Source organism: Myxocyprinus asiaticus, chromosome 18 (assembly GCF_019703515.2).
Source record: "Myxocyprinus asiaticus isolate MX2 ecotype Aquarium Trade chromosome 18, UBuf_Myxa_2, whole genome shotgun sequence".
NCBI lineage: Eukaryota > Metazoa > Chordata > Actinopteri > Cypriniformes > Catostomidae > Myxocyprinus > Myxocyprinus asiaticus.
The window spans coordinates 18721678-18745638 of NC_059361.1; the positions used below are offsets into that span (position 1 = coordinate 18721678).

General features: G+C 37.3%; 2 protein-coding genes across 2 annotated transcripts in view; one reads left to right on the forward strand and one right to left on the reverse strand.

The window, feature by feature from the left end:
• Positions 1-1097: 1097 nt before the first annotated feature.
• tmem123 (transmembrane protein 123) lies at positions 1098-4306 on the forward strand. The gene is made up of 3 exons (XM_051724415.1): positions 1098-1427; positions 2683-2806; positions 2980-4306. Exons 1-3 carry the CDS (start codon positions 1205-1207, stop codon positions 3002-3004), a joined length of 372 nt encoding a protein of 123 aa, XP_051580375.1. The 5' UTR covers positions 1098-1204; the 3' UTR covers positions 3005-4306.
• yap1 (Yes1 associated transcriptional regulator) overlaps positions 4067-23961 on the reverse strand; it is a 45183-nt gene continuing 25288 nt past the window's right edge. Inside the window, exons 3-8 of the mRNA XM_051724387.1 lie at positions 21621-21739; positions 20750-20863; positions 13500-13672; positions 10364-10497; positions 6898-7010; positions 4067-6813 (exon numbers count right to left, since the gene is read on the reverse strand). Coding sequence (XP_051580347.1) covers positions 6575-6813; positions 6898-7010; positions 10364-10497; positions 13500-13672; positions 20750-20863; positions 21621-21739 — 892 coding nt within the window. The 3' untranslated portion in view covers positions 4067-6574. The remainder of the gene's footprint in view (positions 6814-6897; positions 7011-10363; positions 10498-13499; positions 13673-20749; positions 20864-21620; positions 21740-23961) is intronic.

Here is a 23961-nt window from a genome sequence, read left to right on the forward strand (position 1 = left end):
CCAGGCAGCATTGGAAGTATTCGGGAGCTCATCTTAAAGGGATAGTTCACCCACAAATGAAAATTCATCATTTACTCACCCTCATTTCATCCCAGATGTGTATGATTTTCTTTCTTCTGCTGAACACAAACAAAGATTTTTAAAAGAATATCTCGGCCCTGTTGGTCCATTCAGTGCAAATGAATAGTGACCATAACTTTCAAGCTCAAAAAAGCAAATAAAGTCAGCATAAAAGTGATCTATAAAACAGATGTGGGTGAAAGTGAAAATGAAAGTGGGGATTGATCGTAAAAAAAGGACTTAAATAGTGATCTTTTTGTCACCCACACTTATATCACTTCTGAAGACATAGATGTAACCACTGGAGTCGTATGGATTACTTTTATACTGCTTTTGTGCTTTATGGAGCTTGAAAGTGGTCACCATTGATTTGCATTGTATGGACCTACAGAGCTGACATATTCTTCCAAAAATCTTCATTTGTATTCAGCAGAAGAAAAAAACATCTTGGATGGCATGAGGGTGAGTAAATTATGAGAGAATTTTCATTTTTGGGCTAACTATTTCTTTAACATGTAAATACAAAGAGACTAATGTAATTGAAGAATAAAACAAATATATGAATGAAACTGGGTTATACGAAGTTCTGCCTTCAGGAAAATTGTTTTAATGTTTTGAGTTATCAGTACAGGATTGTTGACAGTTTCTACTAAATGAGATTGAATAGCTGCTATATGACTGATTAGTGCACGTAATTCATATTTTCAATAGAAAACTGAGATTTTAGTGCACAGAATATTACCCTTTTAATAGGGTGTGATTAGAGTTGGATTTTTAAATGTTTTTTTTTTTTTGAAAAGCTATTCTAAATGAATTTGTTTAAATGTTTCTAAGTTTGTCTAGGAATTTATGTCGGCCTATCTGCTTATTATTTTAAATATTATTTTTGTTGTTTCCATGTCTTGTTGATTTTTTTTTTACCTTCAGAAAGGTAAATGTTGAATTTCAATATATATATATATATATATATATATATTAATATATTTCAGTTGTTGACTTTTTTAAAGATATATTGCATTTAAAATAAAACGGTGTAATGTCATTGGAGTTATTAAACAGAATTTTGAGTGTTCGCAAACAAAATGTTTCATGCAATATACTTTTGTTACTTAAATCACAAAAGAACTATTTTTCTGCACACTCCATGTTGTTTACTGTCCTGACCCATTCACTTTACCATGTAAAGAGAGCAGAGTTGTCCATGTTTGTTTGTCCAGCTGAAGGAGAGACAGTGACTGGATCCAATATGTACAGTCATGCAGTGTTACTGCTCAAAACTGAACCGGTCACCACAAATAAACCATATCTGAGCACTGTGCTCATCCCAACAGAGAACAAAATCCAGACATCAATCCATACATCTACAGGTATAGCACAATTTCCTGTATTGATGTTACACTACTCAGTGTTTTGATTAGTTACAATTTAGTAATAACAGGCCAACATAGATTTAGCCATTTTGAGATTATCAGCATAGGCCAATAACCATGGCTGTGTTTTGAAAATCATTGAAACATGGGAAGTACATGGGTCTTGTCAGCATGAAATACCTATTAAAATGTAGTACCACCATAATAATAGTGTAATAACAGGGGTAGCACATTTCGTCACCATTTGGCCAAGTAACAGAACCTATAGCTCTCCATTTTGTCAGTTTCAAGCTTCAGATTTGTCAATGTTAAATGTTCATTTACTTAGATAATTTGTGTACATCTCATTTGATATTATTACTGATTATATTACACACACACACACACACACACACACATATATATATACAGGGTTGGGAGTAATGGAATACATGTAATGGGATTACGTATTTAAAATACAAAATATAAGTAACTGTATTCCACTACAGTTACAATTTAAATCATTGGTAATTAGAATTGTCAGCTTTACGCTAAGCTAAAATGCTATTTCTAGCCATTTTACATGCACATGTTACCAGGCACTATCATATTTTTTTATCAAAAAAATTCACGTTGAATCATAATTTATTTTTTCCTAGTAAGACCTTTGATATTTGGGCAAAAGTCGTATTCTTGATAATTTTTTAATTGTTTTCCTGTAAAAATATCTAAAAATCCTTAAAACAAGATCAATTTTGATTTAGGTTTTTCAGGAATGTATTTTTAACATGTATTTTTTCTTACTGTACTGGCAGAGTTTTTATAGTCAAAACAAGTGAAAAAAATCTACCAGTGCTGAAGAAGTAATCCAAAGTATTTAGAATACATTACTGACCTTGAGTAATCTAACGGAATACATTACAAATTAAATTTTACAGCATGTATTCTGTAATCTGTAGTAGAATACATTTCAAAAGTAACCCTCCCAACCCTATATATATATATATATATTATATCAGTCATCGGCCAGCCTGCTCTATAGATGCCAATGGAAAACCTGTTGGTCAATCACTACAAATAAGTAAATGGCATCAACACTGTAACTGTAGATGTGGCTCTGATATCATTGACTTGTCATTATAATTAAGCTTACATTTACAAATTGGGCATTAGAAGTAGATGGTTAGTTTTTTGCTTAGAACTTTGAAACATATTTTCCCTTGTTGAGACAGGTATTTTTTTTGTGTGTGTGCTATTTTTGCCCACCCTCCAGGAGGTCTCTGGTTCCATGCGGTTAGTTTCATAGGTGGTATGATGCTGGCCTTTGTTATCATAATGAGTGTTGCTCTGGGCTACAAGTTGGCCTGCTCACAACGTGAAGTGCGCTACAGAGCCATGTGAGTACCCTCATTACTACCTATGTATGTACATGAAAGAGAAACATGAATATCCAGATGTGATACTTATGAGGGATTAATTGTTTAACAATGTATATTTACCAACTACTTTACAGTTTACTTACGTATTAAGCAACTGGTCTTTTTCTAATATGTTATTTTATATCATGCAGTGAGGAACATGATGCCATCATATGAAAATGGAGCCAGGGAAAAAAACTAGGGACAACACATACACTTCACTTCCATGTAGAAGCTTATGTCTCAAAAAGTGATTTTGTTAATGTTAAAAAATGATTAAGGGTCAAGGGTCTCTGATTGTTATGATATATTTCATATTGTAATCTCCAATAGGTTGTGCCATATTGGAGATATTTGATCATTTTCTAAATTTCTTGAAATGTATACTTGGACTCAAATGTATTCAGTCAAGTTTTTGTGTGTAAAACAGTCTAGTATTTGTACCGCAGGACATTTTAATGAGTTGGGTTTGTACTAAAGTTACTTCAGTGTACACTGTAAGGGTATTTGAAAATACTTTTCTTTGATATTTTTGAAAGGGGTTGTTGATATTATTGTTAACACTTCACAATAAGGTTCCTTTTGTTAACATTAATTAATGCATTTGGTATCATGAACTAACAATGAATATTTTTTACAGCATTTATTAATCTTTAATTCTAGTTAATAAAAATACAATTGTTCATTGTTAGTTCATAGTGCATTAATGTTAACATAGTAATACGTTTTTAAAATCAAAAGTTATATACGATGAAATTAACATTAACCAATATTAATAAATGAACACTATACAATAAGGCTTCATTTGTTAACATTAACAACATGAGTTAACATGAACTAAACAATGAACAGAGCTCTTACGCATTTATTCATCTTAGCTAATGTTAATTTCTAAATTCAAAGTTGTATTAGTTAACGCACTATGAACTAATAATGAACAGTAGTATATTTATTAACTAACATTAACAAAGATTAGTAAAAAATGTAAAATATATTGTTCATTGTTTGTTCATGACACCTAATACATTAAATAATGTTAATGAATAGAACCTTATTTTAAAGTGTTACCATTTTATCTTTACCTGCCCTTTTTGCACAACAGTAGCCTACACTTCAATGTAAAACAGCTTGGACATTTGCTCAGACACAATCTACAATACATGTATAGTTATATATTCTTTGCTCACAATGCAGAAGACGTCATGATCTGATCAAAAGACCACATCTACCAAAGTATATACTTTATTCCAGGCCAATTTTAAAGTAATATGTAAAGAGATACAATGAAACAGAACTTAAGGTTCTAAAGTACATGCACATACATTGATTAAAAAAAAAAAAAAAGAGAGAGAGAATAATAAATGTATATAAATTCATTCTGGGTGCATTTAAAGAAAATTAAATACCAATCCATTAACTTGTGTGATTAGTACTACAACTAAAAAACAAAAAACAAAAAAAAAAAAAAGTAAACATTTACTATATAATCTGAACAGATGCACACTAAGCAAGCATAAAATCATGTTTAAGTGACAAATACATTTGACTCAATGTTCTATAAACGTGCAATACCAGCACTGTACCCACAATTCATAAAAACATTTTGCTGCATTGCTCTCTCCAACACTGTTTTACCCCACTAGAGTCTGCCATCAATACTATGTTTGCAAAAATAGATATTTCACTTTTATTTTCTCTAGAACCTCTAACTTTGATTACTATGGCCTAGCTTGCCAGTTTTGATCATAAAACTTGATCATACAATTTTCCTTACTGAGGCAATTGAGTTATATACCTTAGCAGTGTATTCATGCCAATAGACCACAGAATATCACTCAAATAAACCATAAAAAAAAACAAAAAAACAAAAAAACATTTAGAGTATGGGCCAGTCATTGAGCGAAGATTGTGTAGTGTTAAGTTAACCATATTGTAAACACAAGAAAATATTCATATTGAATGGCTGAATGCAAAGCATCTGCAGGGAATTTGTAATTTGAAGTTCCGGTAGTGTTCCACTACTGCAAAATAATGTAAACCATGTAACAAAAGGCCATTCTAGGTATCCTACTTTGTGTCTTTAGTACGGATCAAAACCAGCATAAGAGGGCCTGTCAAATCATGCTTCATTAAAAATCCCCTGACAAATCAATTAGACTGTTTCTCAGTAGCTTATGCCTTACGTGTACATAGAAAGTATGATACATTACTTTTAATTGCCCTTTAATTTTAAAGAGAAAATAATCTTTGGAAGCCTCACTGAATGAAATCCTGACAGAACTGATTGTTTCCTTTAAAGTCTACTCTATCATTCATATCCACAGTTACCAAATCAATTTCAAGCTAACAGCTACTCAACACCACTAACCCTCAGGACGTGCTCATCTACCTTTCTTAAACTTAGCAGAACCTTCCTCTTTCTGCCAGATCTCTGTCTTAGCACCAAACAGCATCAACATAACTGGCACAAACCTTTACTGGAGCTCATACATTGATGTCTGTTTAAAACGTAAAGGTTTTTTTTTTTTTAATAGTTGATCAAAGTGCCCTTGATATTTTGTTCCTCGCTTTTGGCTGAAGCAGATATCTGTATCAAAAACAGACTTCCACCTAACGATCATCTCTGATTATAGTAAAACAGAAATGATGACTTCAATCTATTGTGTTTCCATCAATTATTTCATGTTACTGAAAGGCAGCTCTGTTAGAATAGTTGTTCTGTATAAATCAGTTAAGCAAGAAAACAAAAAAAAAAGATTTGATTTATTCTGATCACACATGAATGCCACAACCCTCAAGAAACAAAATCAGGCTTAAATAAAACTGACACACAGAGGCTAGGGTTCTTAAAACAACAAAACCCAACATAATATTTTTTTTTATAAAACCTTCGAAAGAAATAAACTTTGATTAATGAAACATGTAAGTAAAAGAAATATGATTCATGATATCTAGTGTAAAATGACACAAACACGTTTTTTTATTTTTTTGTCATCTTTTTTTTTTTGTCCAAGAAACAAAACCGAAGGCACTTGATTAGTTTCTAGCATGATATGCTGGCACAGCCAAGCAGCAGTTTTTTGTTTTACCTTTTGTTTTACCACACGTTGAAACCCTTTGATTTTAACCTTTCAATCGTAGTATGCAAATCCTGTCGGAAAACACATACAGATGACCTCCTCAGGTACAATGCTTTTTGGTTTCTCAGGCTCATTAGTGTATATGAGAAAATTTTTTTTGATTCTAGATGAGCTGAGATTAGGGATGTTGTGAGAAGTTGCAGTCATAGGAGGTTGTTGTAGGCTGTTTTAGGGGGTTCGTCCGGTAAACACCGGTGCTCTCTTGGCTCTGTTCACACAGTGAGGAGTTCATGAGGGGAAACGCACACAAATTCACATCCATCTCACAGGTACACACACTCGCACACACCAACAGGCTGTCATTTAGCACAGCCATGAAAGAGATTTGGGTACTTGTGAATACTTGTCTGTTCATGGGCCAGCCTTGAGGATGCAGACATGAAAAAAGAAATACGAAAAATAGGACCAAAGTTTAAAAATACCTCTGCTTTTAAAACCAATTCGGCCAAACGTAGTGAATGGAAGATGAGAAAGAAAAAAGAAAGTTGTCCAGTAAGGTGAAATGTCTTTTCTTTTCAACTCAAAGCATCTACACATCCTTCACAGATTGGACTAGGCAGCAGATCAGCATGTTGGAAGAGAAGGCGTAGTGCTGGATTCAGGAGCTTTATAGCCAGGTTAGAAAGTTCTCCTTGTCGATCTTGGTAGCTGCCAGCACAGACTCCATGTCATTGAGGATGTCAGAGCTCAGGGCTTCCTGGAGGCTGGGCATCAGCTCCTCACCCTCTACCGCCATGCTCTCGCTCTCTAGGGTGCCCAGGTCCACGTCCGTGCCTGGGATAGCATCCAGATAGTCCGGGAAACGGCTGGGCTGTGTTGCGATGGAACCAGGGACAAGGGTATCGCCTAAAAGTGAGCAATTAGATCAATGAACCATTTCTTTTTAGAAAAACAAAGGATTTATTCTGATTATTGTTTGAACTGCTGTACCTGTCTCCATCTCATCCACACTGTTGAGGAAGTCGTCTGGAGTGCGGGGGACGCTGTAACTGCTCATGCTTAGGCCACTGTCTGTGCTCTCGTCCCTGGAGTGATACGTCCCACTACAGAGATAAAAAAAAAACAAATACCATTAATAACAGGCCAACTGGGCACTCATTGGCATAAACAAGTGGGGTTCAAAAGTCTCGAGTCCAAAATTCTTCAATTTGTATGTTTCACATTGGAAAATCTGATTATTCCAACATGATTTGAGAATCATGTGTGGTTCAATGGAAGCAAAGCAATCTGACCTTCTGTACAAAGGAGTTAACATGGGGTGCATCACAATTAGCTCCCTAGTTCAGTACACTGTAAACCCTAATGCTCAAAACAATAAATTGTTTTGAGTAGGGGAAAATGAAATTATACAATTTAACCTTGATGGGTATTTAAAACATTCTCTTTCATTTGAGTTCACGAAACTGACACATTTTAAGTAACCTGAATTGTTTTAAGTTTAATGAACTTGTCTCTTTAAATTTCCATTAACAGCATGGTTTGCACTGCACTCGACAGGGAGAGTAAATGTTAAAATTAAGTGTTATATAATGCGTTTTTGTGCAAGATGAATGTAAAGGGGGAGACTTGTTAGTGTTCAATGTTTTGTTGTGGTATTTAAAAGAGTTTCTGTTATGTTACATTTTTTTGGGGTTACCATTATGGTGAATAGTGGAGTTTGAGCTTAGGTTGAGGACAGGTACAATTTAAGATTGTTCTACATTATATTGCTCTACTCGTTGAGCAATTGCTATGCTATTCAAAGCATAGTGTTTCCAATAAGCATGCATTCAGCATGCTAACATTGACAGTACCAGCAAGTTAGGTTCCCTCTACTTTATGTATTTGAGTTGAGATTAAATGGTAATTTTAAGTTCAGAGATAGAGTTCAATTTAAAGTTAAGTGCCATTAACATGTATGAGTTAGCTTACTCAATATTTCAAGTTAAGAGCAATTAACATGTATGTGTAGTGCAAGTTCAAAATCTGAAAGTTCTATTAACTTAATCTTGGGTGTTTATTAACGTAAATCATTTGATGTAACTGATTGCCTCAAATTATTTGAATTCTGCTAACTAATTAGGGTTTACTGTGTAGTCAGGGCACTGATCAGGGAGTTGGCCATTTCTAGGGCTGTCTCAATGGCAAAATCGTCCCAGTGCACTTAAACTTCCACTACCTAAAAATTCCCAGAATGCACTGTAAAAACCAGGGAGCATCGTAGCTCACCATGTTCCCTGACCAGAAACGTCATGTCTTCTTAAGTCTTTCAAGTCATTAGAAAATGAGCACAAGTGTAAAGTCAAAGCCTTATTTTCTCTTTTAAAGAAACGTTGTTTGTAATGTCTTTTTCTTAATGACCATGATTGTGAAACAATCTTTTAAATATTAGATTTGTTAGAAGGTTACACATACACTCCTTTATATTTTTATTTCTTGATTTTAATTTCTTATCTGTCGTAATAACACTGAATATCTACCACGAAAATGCCTGACAGTGTCATATTAATTTCAGCTGCGTTTCAAAACGCAACGTCATACACGCGTCACAGGTGATTGAGTCATAAGTGTCCCATTTTTCAGTGGATGAACACCCTTACCAGTGCCCAAATTCATTTTCACGATATACTGATTTACTACACTGGAAGCAAGGGAGCTGACTGAGATGCACCAATGGTCAATGTCACAAATTTACTTATTAGGTTAGTGATCTAAAAATCTTAAATATTTCTTCTTCATTTAATGGCATCATGTTTCTTTGTTTTAATTATTTTTTTTAAATCCTAAAGCTTTGTTTATTTCCAGGTTTAAATTCGATTCTGATCCCAGATTTTCAATGCGGTCTCAGAGTTTTGAACCCCACTGGATATTATACTCAACAGTCAGATCCAGGGCCAATGAAATTGCTTCAAGCCAAGGGGCACCACCCTCCCTGGCTTCAGTCACCATCAGTGAGGGCCTGGTTCACACCTGCTCCCGACTTCAATTTCACTTAAACCCCGTTTAACTGACCATCCAGGGGGCTCAGGCATGTCATTCAAACCGGCGAGGGCACCACTCTCCTCGGTGAGACACTGGAGCACACCTGCTCCCAATGTTATTTTACACTGTCATTCATCCAGGGCCAAATTCATATGGAAATTTTCAGTTACTGACACAATTGTAGAAATATCCTATTTGCAAGCTTATGTCACTGATATAATTATTCTGCAAACCACGTGGACCAGTGTCAGAAATTACAATTTTTGCCCTGAGCTCCACTTAATTTCTGACTCTGAGGTGAGCATCATGTTGCACGTTTGGTTACGAGAATCAATCAACAATTAATCATGTTATCAACGTAGCCACCATATTTGATTTAGGTGCTTTACTTTAATAATTAAATTTCTTTCTGTTCATCGTACAAAGTGATCATATTATTTCAGAAGACTTATAGTGCATGAGCAGTATCAATTAAACTACATTATAGGAATATAGTTGACGAGTCATCAGTTACTTTTACTGTGGTTTTATGGCTCCCCCTCAAGCATTTAATAGATCAGAGTCACTATTCGCTTACATTATGGTGAATAAACCCTGTGAAGACTATTTAAAAATGCACTTTTTGTGTCCCACGGAAGTAAAAATTACATGGGTTAGAAGTGACATTGGGGGAAAATAATGACAATTTAAATTTTTGGGTTAACTTTTCCTTTAAAGAAAAACACTGCTAACTTTGGTGTATTTATACAGTACGTTAAGACATTTCTACACATTATGCTACTATTTGCTTCAAGAATTTTTGCTTGCATTACTTGCAGTGACCTGCATTGTAATAGGTGTTGTTTTGCTGGTGGTCTGGGAAAAGCTTTCTATAAATAGAAGCAAGTAAGTTCAGCACAGTGTATTCAAATAAAGAGGGCAGAGGACATGCTACAGTAAAGGAAAATACAGCAAGCTTCTCCTAATTAAGAGAGTGAAATGTGGCTTCAGTGCATGAGAGCTGCTGGATGAATGAGCTCTTTGTGTGAACAGCAAGGGTGGGAGGGTGGGATGGCTTTATCTAAGACTGAGACCACATGTTCTCACGGGCTGCCTTGTTATTCACATCAACCCCTTATCTGCTCACACAAGAGTGTCCTTGACTACCACTGGATGGCACAATTCTCTTTATAAGCAGCTTTACCAAGAAGGCCTTGACGTTTGATGGTTCAAGATGTTGCATGCAGACTGCATTCACCAAGCTCTCCACCAGAGGTCCCCAATGAGTGTCATTCGATCAATAAGCACACATGTTGTGGCCAAGCATACTATGTGGGAAGGTTCATTGCCCTTCTGGGCCTATCAAAACTGTTAACTATTACCATGTGTAAATGCAAAAGTAACTTCTCCTGCCTTCATTGCTCTATATGGTTCTGCATGTTTTGACGTCTCTTACCTGTTTAAGAAAGGGTCAGAGCTGTTTGTTGTCATGTTACGGGCATCTTGGCCCATGACGGGCGAGGACACAGGGTTCGGAGTACCCCCATCCTGCTCCATGCTGGTTGGCAGCTGGTTTCTCAGTGCGAGCTCCTGTACACAAAGACACACACACAAAAAGTAATATGAGGGGGATGGATGTGTAAAAGTGATGAAATCCATTTTTTATGTAGGTTTGTTCGAAGAATTGAACAAAATGGGTATACAGAAGCTAGTGACTGCAGCGGAAGCTTGGAATAAATTACAAATTTTCTTTGGAATTACTCCAAGTACAGAGTTCAGAACAAATGCATTTTTATGTTGTAGAAAAAGGTCAGAACAAACTATACTGGTTTTACTCTAAACCCACACACACATAAACAAAACAGTGTGTGAGGTATGAAAAAAAAAAAAAAAAAAAACTTCACCTACAAGTTTCACTTGATAAGTTTCCTTAATCACCTTCTTGAGTGAAATAAAAGCCCTTCCCATCCAACAAGTCATGAGTTACAAATCTGGTTATAATTTGTCAATAGATTGTGCAAGACAGTCTGTAAACATCCTCAATTGTTTTACAGCCTCAGCCTGAATGGGTGGTTTGCAGAGACTCGCACGTTGTCTAAAGAAAGTGTGGGTTTACTGCACGTTACTTAGGGTAGAGCAGAGGGTCAGATCTTCATTTTTACAACATACTTCCTATGACCAATTAAAACTCAAATACAGCTTTTGCTAATGGATAATCCAACAAGGCATCAACACAGAAAGGAGTTAAAGGAATGCTCCAGGTTCAATACAAGTTAAGCTTAATTGACACAATTTGTGGATAATTTGGATTACCACAAATAATAATTCTGACTCGTCGCGGTTACAGTAATCAACTTACAAATGGAAGTTAATGGGGCCAGTCCATAAATGTTAAAATACACTCTGTTTCAAAAGTATAGCAACAATACATAAACATCACACGTGTTAACATGGTTTTAGTGTGATAAAATCGCTTTCCTTATCTGTGTAAATTTCAATATTATAAATTTGGTGATATGACAGCGTATTGCCAGTAAACGCTGTAATGCTGGTAAATCCCTTATTTTATCGCATTAAAATCATGTTAACACTTCTGTTTTAATTTTTTTTGCTATACTTTTGAAACAGTGCGTATTTTAAAGGACTATTTTGGGTGTTATATAAGTTAAGCTCAATCGACAGCATTTGTGGCATAATGTTGATTACCACAAAAATGTATTTTGACTCGTCCCTAATTTTCTTTACAAAAAAAAAAAAAAAGATAAAGCACAAATTAATGTTACAGTGTGAGACTTAAAATGCAAGTGAATGGGGCCAATCTTTGGAGGGTTTAAAAGGCAGAAATGTAAAGCTTATAATTTGATAAAAGCACTTAAATTAATTTTTCTGTTAAAACATAAGTGTTATTTGTAGTGTTTGACCGATAGTGGATATTGCAGAGACTGATAACTTAGGTGGTGGAAAAGGCAGATAACCGATTAATTGGCCAATAGTTTTAAATTTAGATTCATAGAATGTTACAAAATTTTCTTAGTCGGCACAGACAAAGAGATTAGAGTCCAAAATTAATAAAATTCCAAATGTAGTTTATTTTTCAACCAATATACCAATAATAATCAGAAAAGATGATGACTGGGTGCATAACATGGGACTTTTAACACTAAACAAGCCTGAAACACCCCAGGGACACTTATTTTGAAATGACGTAGACTTGGCTCCATTACAATGCTCTATATTTAATATTTCCCAAATTAAGCTTTTTATAGCCTATATACTGTATTGTTATTCACAATATGAAGTTGAAGACACAATGTATTTTCTGACGAGGGACGTTTCTTTATAGTCGCAACACAGAGGAATAAAAAAAAATCTATCTGCAACTATTGCCACAGATTTTTGCCGATAAACGATAGCTCCAAAAAGCAGCTACTGGCACTAATTAATCGGTAAAACCGATACATTGTCGTTTTTACTGTCATTTTAGGGTTTGTTAACATTACATCGTTTTGGCAGCAAAGTTGTAAAATTGGATATAACTTTACACAAAAAAGGTTGGTAAATGATTTTCACACTAAAATCATGTTAACATGCATAATGTTTATGTCTTGTGGCTATACTTTTGAAACTGAGTATTTTAACGTTTACGGATTGGCCCCATTCACTTCCATTGTAAGTGCCTCACTGTAACCCAGATTTTAGCTTTTTTTTAAAGAAAAGGTGGGACAAGTTGAATTTACTTTTTGCAGTAATCAACATTATGCCACAAATGCTGTCAATTGAGCTTAACTTGAATTGAACCCGGAATATTCCTTTAATGTTTTTGGACTGGCCCCATTAACTTCCATTGTAAGTGGCTTACTGAGATTTTTGCTTTTTTGTAAATAAACAAAAATCTTTTCATTATAAAATACTTCAAATTATAGAAATAAATAGGGCTATGAACACCGGTTCATGTTAACTTCAGCATCAGCAATATCATAGCTAAGCGATTCAATTAAGGATTTCCAATGATAAGATCAATGCCTTTCACTGTATTTGAGGGCCTAAATTTATTAGTCTGTTTAGAGAACTGCTTCCAGCTAAAGCCTGTAAGATCATCCCTGAAGATCTCTGTTTATTTTTTTTCCAGCAGGGCGGTCTGCAACACTGAGTCAACACTGTGTTTACATTCCAAAGCAGGGACAGCTGAGTACTACACCCTCCGTGTGCCCGACTCCCTCCATTCTTCAGATCTCTCATTAAAACACATTGTAAAAAACACATTGTGAATATCTCTACTCACAACTGCAGATTTCCACCTAAAACGTCACTTCAACTGTTCGCAGACATCCCTTCCAATCAAATTGGGCGCTACTTGGTGTGAATAAGCTGCAAAATGGACCTGTTTTTAGGCCGATAGACAAAAGTCTGGCTCTGCGAGACTTTAACAAAAACTAGCTCAACTAAAAACCACATGTATTAAAAACTAAAATATGTCATTTGCAATCATTAACAGAGTACACTTGGTACAGCTCAGGCTAATTTGAGCAGCAGAAGACTATGTGCCTTTCTAGTATGGAAGGACTGATTGTTCTGACAGGTGTGTATCTGACCTGGGGTCTCTGGCGAAGGAGCTCTTGTTTGAGTCTCAGTCTCTCTTTCTCCATCTGGATCTGCTGCAGTCTGATCTGGTTGTTTCCTCCTATCACTCCACTCTGTGGGCTGGAGGGCAACTGGGAGCCTTGCTTCACTGGAGCACTCTGGGAAATTCGCTGCTGGTTGATAGCTATGAAGACACAAAATGAATTAAGTACTGTGCTTGGTTTGGTTATTCCTTTGAAAAGCAAGCATTAATAACTTAATTCGTTTTTATTAGTGCTGTCAGTCGATACATTTTTTTAAAATTGCGATTAAATCGCATAACTTTTTGTAGTTAATCGCAATTAATCGCAGATTTTGAAAGTGTTGAAATTTGACACTATATATATTTATTTTCTTGTCAAAATGCATTTATTTCCATCTTTGGAAACAAAAACAATATTTAACAATATAATGCTTTATTAACATTTTCCAAACAAAGCAAGAACTGCACCAATTCGAGTAACATTAAACGTTTCCCAAAGTGTAAGTGGGAGGTTGACTAATTGAAAGAACTAGTTTCCCCATAGGTTGCATATTCATTGGAATGGGCATTTAAATCTCTTAAACTTTCATCCTCTGCAATATTAATCTGCCGACAGACTGTGGCTATCCGCTTAGTTACAGCAATCATGAAGCTGCGTTCATGATTCGTGTCAGAGCGTAAATGCCTCAGATTTGCTCTCACCATGAAAAGTGCTTCTATATATATAGATATTTTCGAAAATAGCCCTGAGTGCCTTACTGCTTTTAGAACACAGACACAAATTGCATAATTTTTTTTTAAAGGAATATTCTGGGTTCAATACAAGTTAAGCTCAATCGACAACATTTGTGGCATAAGGTTGATTACCACAAAAATGATTTTGACTTGCCACTCGTTTACTTAAAAAAGGGGGTTACAGTAAGGAACTTCCAATGGAAGTGAATGGGGCCAATCCATAAATGATAAAGAATAAATATTTTCAAAATTATAGTCCCAAGACTGAAACATAAATGTTAACATGCTGTGTCAAGTTATATCCAATATCAGGTTTACAGTGTTTCACTGTCATGACAACAAAGTTGTTATACTGGATATTACTTTACACAGATAAAGTTAGTAAGCCATTTTATCACACTAAAATAATGTTTAATAATACATATAATGCTTATGTCTTGCAGCGTTTTTGAAGCGTTTATGTATTGGCCCCATTCGCTTGCATTTTAAGTGAGTATTGTAACCATGATCTTTTTTTTTTTTTTTTTTTTTAAATAAAAGGAGGAATGAATCTTAATTATTTTTGTGGAAATCAACATTATTCCACGAATGCTGTTGATTGAGCTTAACATATTTTAAACCCGAAGCATTTCTTTAAGTGCCACCATTCCGCTAGAAGATATGTATACAGTATATATATCTACATGTTTGTCGCTGAGTTTAACAAAGATTAATGTTTGCTTCAATGAAAATTGGCAAAGATCCAATTTACAGGGTATAAAAAGGGCCAATCAATGCAATTGAATGGAGTGATGAGTATCACCACAAACTCGAATAAAAGAAACAAATCCTTTTGGCCATTGGAAGTGGGGTGTTACAGTAATTGAGCCAATGAAATTGCTGTTTACTTATGCACTGGGGCCACCAGTGACAACAAAGCTGTGATGGTGCTGGCGTTGTCATGCACGAGGGAGCCCTGTCTTCTCTGCTTATCCTCATCACCGTTCAATCAGAGTGTGTTTACACTACCTCAGGGCTGAATGAATCTCTGCTCCCTTCTCACCATGGGAATCAGATCAGGGACTCACCACACCTCTTTCTCTCACACACACACACACACACACACACACACACACACACACACACACACACACACACACAACCATCCTCCCCCACACTGCCCGAGGCATGAAAGAGTGTGTGGGAATGTATATTGAGTGCTAGTGGGGGAGTGTGTGTGTGTGTCTCGGTGTTTGTTTCTCTTTTAAGACTCTTATCTCGCATATATATGGGTCTATTGAAACCGAATGATGGCAATTCTTGATTCTCAAGTCTGGATTTCCCTGACTAGTCTGTACATGACTGTTCTGGAGTTTCTGTGGGTATCTCACTTGGGAAACTCCACAGAAAACAAAGTCTTATCCATGTGGCGGAATGACTAAATGTTGCATAAGCACGGAAGAACTGCAGGTTCGTGCCACGGATATGTTCTCTCTTGAACCAGAAAGAGCAGGAGGAGGGACAAGGAAATGTGCCAGAGAAATACACACAAAATGAGGGGGAGAGAGATAAAACACACTGACGTAGTTTGCTCATTGTCGTTTACACACTGGCTTTGGAACACGAACATCCAGCAAAAACAGTCTTTATCAGGCCATCTCGCAAAGCTGGCAACCAATAGCAGCTCACCTGTCCTGGCAGGCGAGGCCAGAGATGTGTTGAGAAACTTTTAGGAGTGCTCTCAGAGATACGCAGAGGCCCACGAGAACCTTTGAAGCCTTTGTAAACATTTGCCGCCTGTCCATTTAACACGTTTGTTCTATGAAAGCCAAGCTTAGTTGCGAGAGATAAGCTGTGAGGGCCAAGGAGAAAAGGAAAGAGTCAATCTGCACCCAGAAGAAAAGCCTCTCTATCCTATCATAAACAAACCTCATCGGGCTACACAAAAGGATGCAGTGAGCTGCCGAAAGCCAGTTGGAGGAACTATAGCTGTGACTAGCATGTAGCAGGACACAAGTTGAAGGCGAGATGGTAGCCATATCACTTACTAGTGGATACAGAAGGCTGAACATTCATACAAAAAGGTCTGATAAAGGCTTGAGGATTTTAATACATTTGCAATGATAACTAATGGTGCTTGTATAGAATTTTGCTCACACTAAGGGTAAGGGATTTGAACAAACTCCTAACCCTAAATGCCAACGTACACTTTGGTTTTCATCATGATGCAAATTTAGTCATCAGCACACCTCTCTACAAAAACTATACTGCACGTGGACACTGACTGTGCTAAAAGAGTATCACAAAGCAGTAGTAGTGCGCAAATGCGAATGCATTAAATGCGTCCATTTGGGTGGACAACAGTGGATCTGCATGTCAAGAACGCGTGTGTGAGGAGGTCAGGAGATCCCTGCATTTGTATAACTCATGTCTCGAGGGAATATAAAGACATCTTCATGGGTCTAAACTCCTGAAGAGAAATAGTCCAGTATCTCATAGCAGTCATAGCACGCATGCGCCAACCACCTGTGTATGTCAATGAAGTATACTTTGTCAAGCTCACGTTCGACTGTATGCAGATGCTAAGCATTTGCGTCAAACCAAAGTATACTTTGTGCTTTAGGATTGTGGCAGTGAGTTTTGCACAAGCATGACTCACATTTTCTTCAGCAAATGTAAAAATGCAATGAGAAACTCCATATAACCTCTAAAAGTGAACCACTGATGTCACATTTCTTAAGTTTGTCATCCTTTTTCCCCAATAAGGCAAGTGCCTCGGGAGTCGTGAAGTGTTTATGCAATAGAATGTGTGTGTCAGTGAGTCAGAGTAGCTCAAAGCTCTGGAAAAGATGAGCGCTTCACAAGAGAGTGACTTCACTGTGCACTTGCCAACAAGGTGCCAACTCCTGTGCTGAAGTACTGTGATAAACCAAGCGGATAAAACGGGCTGCAGCACATGACTGATAACCAAAGGTTCCACTTGGCCTTTGTGCTAAAGAACATCCACCAACATATAAAGACTGCTAATTTAAAGAGTTTGCATGATTGCTTTTCAGTCAGTGAGGCATTTAGGCTGACTGTATTATTGATGTTTTGCCAAACGAATTGTGAAATACAGTGGCCCCTAAACATATTTGTACACTAAAGGCCACACTTAAAGGCCCCATTTACAACTGGTATTAAGATCCGTTTTAGGTGATCCATTTGAAATGTGACAATGCTAAATGGGGTCCAAAAAGTTTTGAGATTTGTCCACTTCAACCAGATTCCGAGAAACAGTGCGGCAATTTTTTTGCCTTGCTTTTTTGTTGTTGTTGTTTTATATTTTTTGTGCTTCAATATACTGATGTAATGACTGATGTCATCATAAAATCAGACACTCATTTAAATTGGAACGCAAGTGGTCAAAAGCAACGCATATTATGACCAGGTGTAAACTGAGATGCATCTCGTTGTGATCGGATCATTCACAAATAAATTCAAGTCCCATGTTGGAGTCTCAGACTAGGCCTCCTCTCTGGAGATCATTCACTGTCTGTTCACTGCTTCTCCACTAGTTAGGATGGAGGCACAAGTTTCCTCTCCTGAGCTTTCTTCCTTTTCTTTTTCTTTTTTTTTGGGGGGGGGGGGATTTTTTCCCCTTTTTCTCCCAATTTGGAATGCCCAATTCCCAATGCATTCCAAGTCCTCGTGGTCACGTAGTGATTCGCCTCAGTCCGGGTGGCGGAGGAGACATAGCGCGTGTGGAGGCTTCACGCCATCCACCGCGGCAACCAAACTCAATTCACCATGCGCCCCACCGAGAACAAACCACATTATAGCGACCACGAGGTGGTTACCCCATGTGACTCTACCCTCCCTAGCAACCGGGCCAATTTGGTTGCTTAGGAGACCTGGTTGGAGGCACTCAGCACGCCCTGGGATTCGAACTAGCGAACTCCAGGGGTGGTAGCCAGCGTGTTTTACCACTGAGCTACCCAGGCCCCCTTTCTTCCTTTTCTTAATTTCCTCCCTTTCTTTTTTCCTCTTCCCTTCCTCCTCTCTGGCCCTGCCTCCGCCTGCACCCTTCCTCTCTCTCTCACTCGCTCTCTCTCTAACATTGGGTCTCTGACTGAAAAGGTCTGGAACAGATTAGGAGCAGAGCTGCAGCATCGAGAGGCCTGGCACCAACTCAAGTCTGGCTAGATGTGTAGCTGAGAACAGTTCTGCCTGCACTGGGCTCACGGGGCGGGAAGGGGGGAAGGGTAGAGAGAAAGAGTGAGACTGGACAAACTTCAGTTCTCTGCTAAAGGAGTACAGTCCTATTCCACCCATGCTCATATTACCCAACTGTCTTCAGTAACAATGGCGACCAAAGACCCAGATGGGACATAGCTTTAAATATATGTCAGGTTAGCAATGTGGTAAGTGCATTTAATTTAAAACAGTATAATTAACAAATGTAATTTTTTTTTTTTTTTTTTTAGGTTTAATTGCCCTGTGGTGCAAGTTTCCTTTCGAACTTTCAAGGTTAGCTGTGTATTTAAAGTTATGGCATGGCGGCGAGATAATGTTCGTCAGAAAGTCTGTAGATGAGGGATAAAAAAATGAGGCCATAAAAAATGCAGACACAAGAAGTTACATAAAACCGCATGGGAACGCCCAAACTTTCTCAACTTGTGGCAAAGAACGAGTTAACCACGTCTACCCTCTTTCTCACTGTTCTCCCCCTCACATACATCTGTAATTCAGAGGCCCACCAGGCTTGTCCGCTGAACACTTCTAAATCTTCAAAGAGTTTCATCCACCAGAGCTGACCCCCCCCCACCCCCCGTCTCTCTCTCTCTCTCTCTCTCTCTCTCTCGCCTAGCCCTGCACAGGCTGTTTACCACTTTCTCCATGACCACTTTTGTGTTAGGTGCACATTTGCACACTAAAGCTTGTTTTGTAACATCATCACTGAGAATTTGAGTAAAAAACAGGGCAAAAACATGCTGGTTCACACGTGTAGGACACAGACAGTGAGAGAGACTCCCAAGAGAATACTCTTTGGAATGAAGGGAAAGCACCTCAAGCGTGAGTAACTCAAAGTGACATAAGTAGAAGCCTTCGTCTCATTGTGAGCCTTACGTGCACAGAGAATTAGATTAAAGAGTGGGACTGAAAGGGGTAGAGAAGGACAAACATCTCAGTCTGACAACCTGTCTGTGAACCATTTATCTCGACAGCAAAAAAGAGATTAGTAGATTAACGTGACTATTGCACTACTTGTTTCAGCGTCTGTGCAAGTGTGCATATGGATTATGAATCTGTATCTAAACAGGGGGTTTAGGGAGCAGCATGATCAGATGTAGTTTAAGTTAGTTTGCGTGAGTAAAAGGATCACATAGCAGAGTCCTGTCTCTGGAGCAGTTTTGGCTAACCTCAGTATGAGTCACAGGAAGTGGTAACCCTCTAAATAGTGTGTCACAAACACACACTCACTAACTTTCATTCACACATTATTAGAGAACACTGCCATGCAAAGACAAAATGCAGTAACTACTAAATTTGTCAAAACTGAGTCATGACCAAAATTGCTTTCAATGACCACGTTTACACACACTTAAGAAAATGTTTTTTTCAAGGGTTTTTGCAAAAAAGATGTTTTGAAACGTCATGTAAACAGGATTTTCCTTATGCCATTTAAGGGATTAAGAGAAAGCAGTTTAATGCACCTTGGTTTCTTCCGAATGTGCGTTAACAGACTGGATAACAATCATCAAAGGATGGAGCCCAACAAGTCAACACAGCGGAAAGAAATCAACATTTCTCGGAGTACAGTGGGAAAAGTGCATACGTTATAAACTATACCCATTTATACACACCAATGTAAAATCGTCTGTCCCTCATGTTTGCGCATACGCGCTCAAGTACACTGGGGGAATCCCGGAGTATTAAGTAAGAGGGAAACCCCACTATTGCAGTGCTATTCCGCTGCAGGTGGCGATGGAAAGTTAAGGAAACAAACACAGCAACAACTCTGAAATATCTGGAAAAGCAAAGAATAAAACAGCAAAGTCTTCCTCACATGCCATGTTTGTTATACACTAGCGTTGCAGGGAAATTACGTTGCTGTAGAGACAGCTGCTTACTGACCGAGCCACAGTAGCTCAATTTGAACTGCACTTGTAGTAAGGTGTGTAAAGGACAATGCGAAGCATAAACCACCTTATCCGGCCTAAACACCCACTTCACTGTGGTAAAATCACAGTGACGCACAGCCTTGAATGACATATTGCCTTCATAAAATGGCAAAACAGCGATACGATGTTGACACTCATGTAAAATAAACAGTTCCATTTAATATTAATAATAATCTGAATAATTAATTCTTCCACCAAGTAATATAGTTTTATAGGCTAGCTGCAGGCTGTTTATGGTTGACAAGATAAAGTAGTGGCACATTAATAAAATTGTACGATCACAGTGCGACTTCAAACATAGCATTTTATAAGACAATATTAACGCTGAGCCCTCATTTGTCTTGTAGGAGGTAAAGCTCACCAAAACGTGGGTCAAGTCTTGGGTCCAGCCAAGAGGTGGTTTTGTTCTTGTGATTGATGTAGTAGATCTCTCCTTCTGAGGTAATAGCTTGCTCCCAGCCATCAGGAAGAGGACCTGAGAGAGAGCAGGCAGGGTACAGTCAATTCTCTAACATTAAACACATGGATTTTCTCAGTTTACATTGGGAAAAGAAACCAATTCCATCTGTAGGCCTACACAGAATGTGCAAATGTTTTCACAATTTCTTTGGTGATTTGCTAAAAATCAGCAAGATCTTGTGGAATGGATTTAAATCTGCTAAACTGTGTTAAACAAAGCTAAGAGCAGTAATGCATTATCAAATTACCCAAAGCAGACATGCAAGGGGGAAAGGGGTTGTGTAGAATTTGATTAATGATGAATGGTGTTCATATTTGCGCAAATATGCTGAGCTTTCTGTGGGCGGAGTTAGGGTGCCGTGCAGGCCTAGTAATCTAGATAAGAAAATGAGGGGAATACGATGTCATGCTTTTTAGGTCCATAAGTGACCAAAAGTCTTTCTTCTCCAAAGACTGACATTTAAGTGACTGAGGGAACACCTTAAAATGCTGAGCAGCACTGGTCTTGCCCCAGTTCCTCTTGAACCTTACACAGGCCTGGGCACCCATCTCACTATTGTCACTCCCTGAGAGCTACCAACAAGAAACTTCTAACCTAAGTGTCATTCATATGCATTCATTTGCATCCGTCAGCCAGCTTCACATCCCTGATAAGGTTTCTGCATTTGCTAAGAGAGGTTGGGTGAATACAGGGTCTGCTACACCCATAGAATTACCATGAAAATGCTGTGACTGAGAGTGTACTTTTTAATACGTTACGAGTTTCTGCTGACCTGAGGCAGGGTTCATGATGTTCTGTTGCTGCACAGGCACTGGGCTGGCCGGGGCGGCTTGGTTTAACTGAAGGAGGGCTTTACGAGGGTCTTGCCAGGTTGTTGTCTGGTCATGATGGCTATTGGGAGACATAGACAGATATAAGCATGACAAATACACAAAAACTATAGTGGGTAGGTCTAAAGACTTGACTGAATTGCCTGCCTAGACAGCATGTTGTGCTTTTGGATGCATCTAATAGTCCTGTCTAGGTAGTAGCTTAAAAGGTTTTGAAACAAAGCCCACATTACATGATGCATTTTTAACAGGGTTCCCACACTTTTTGACCAAAGAATTTCCATGACCTTTTCAGTGATTTATGATTTTTAAAAATCATTATTGACTGATTAGCTAATAAATCATTCATAAAGATGTGAACTGGTTTGACAAACTCACAAATCTTACAAATTATGATAAATTGCAAGAAAGATTTACTCTACACAAAAGCAATAATATAACCAATGAAATATTCTACAGCATACCATTACTAGAAAAATATGTATTCACTATAAAAATGTCTATGACTTCTCCATTACATTTAAGATTTTATTAATTTCAGTGATATTTCCAGGCTTAAATTTGTTTGATTTCAACAATAGTTAAATCAAATTATAGCCTAATAATTAAAAATAACTAAAAACCTAAAAGTTGTTTAATATCTATTTTATACACACAGCATATATATATATATATATATATATATATATATATATATATATATATATATATATATATATATATATATATATATATATATATATATATACACACACACACACACACACACACACACACACACACAGTACTCTGCAAATGTTTTAGGCACTTGTGAAAAATGTTACATAGTGAGGATGTCTTCAAAAATAATGCCATAAACAGTTTTCATTTATCAATTAACATCATACAAAGTCCAGTAAACATAAAAAAAGCTAAATCAATATTTGGTGTGGCCACCTTTGCCTTTAAAACAGCCCCAATTCTCCTAGGTACACCTGGACACAGTTTTGCTTGGTTGTTGGCAGATAGGATGTTCCAAGCTTCTTGGAGAATTCACCACAGTTCGTCTATCTATTTAGGCTGTCTCAATTGCTTCTGTCTCTTCATGTAATCCCAGACTGACTCAATGTTCAGTGGGGGGCTCTGTGGGTGCAATGCCATCTCTTGCAGAGTGCCCTGTTCTTCTATTCTAATGTTTTCTATTTGCAAAAGTAATGTTTGGGAGTCTAAAATAAATTTTTTCCTATTGACACACTAAAGCTGAAGATATAAATAACCATCTTAAGAAGTGTGTATGTATGTATGTATAATATATATATATATCAGAACAAAGAGAAAAAAAAATATACAAACAAAAATGCTTTAAAGAAAGTGTAATGCCATGTAAACCATTGTTATATACCCCACACTGGTTTAAGTGCAGAGATGATAGAAAACCCCAGAGAGTGGAACATTTACAAGATTTATGTAAACATCAAAAACCAGAAATCCATTTGTACAGCAATTTAGTCCTTTAATCTTCATAAGCTAAAGCAAGCAGAAACCAAACAACTCCATAGCCTCGTAAAAGCTGTATGTCTATCCTGTTACAGTCCTGTAAGGAAATCCAATTTATTTGTCTGCCCAGGATGCTAATAATAGTCTCTTATGAAAGTCCATTTTGTAAACTTTAAGATTACCACTCACTCTAGTTTCAGATTTGCTGATGTGTTACTGTGGAGGGAGGGAGTTTGGATAACTGTTGGTTACTGGTAGCCCTTTTCCACCAAAATTGCGATGGTTCTCGTGCCGAGCCTGTGCTCCGCTGGTTCATGGCTGGGGCAATCTGGAGCCTATCGTAAACCGGCCGCGCTTTTCCACTGACCTGAGAGCCGAACGGTGACATAACGGGTTACTGTCTGCATCAGTGGTTCTCAACCAGGGGGTCGGGACCCACTAGGCGGCATCAGCACACTTCCAGGGGGACCTCAAGATCTCTTAAAATTATTTAAAATATGATAGATTATAATATTTATATAATTATTATAATTAAACTTACTGAAAATGCTAAAAATGTAATAACTCCCTTCAACAGCTTGCTTTTTATGAAGAATATACAGTTCTAGACATTTCTGAAATCACACATTTTAATGGAAATATCTTATAATAGATATAGCTTATAATATAAATACTGTATCTATTAGCCTACATGGGGGGCCTCTGAATATTTTCTAAGACAATGGGGGATCTTGGAGTCAAAAAATTTGAGAATCACTGGTCTACATGGTAGTTTCACATGACTGCCTCAAACATAAACAAACATGG

Bases quoted from the DNA above. Each gene is read 5' to 3' on its own strand.
- tmem123 (XM_051724415.1), top strand. From the start codon at position 1,205: ATGTTGTTTACTGTCCTGACCCATTCACTTTACCATGTAAAGAGAGCA. The intron at 1,428-2,682 runs GTATAGCACAAT...CCCACCCTCCAG, and splicing joins ATCAATCCATACATCTACAG to GAGGTCTCTGGTTCCATGCG. The intron at 2,807-2,979 runs GTGAGTACCCTC...TATATCATGCAG, and splicing joins GAAGTGCGCTACAGAGCCAT to TGAGGAACATGATGCCATCA.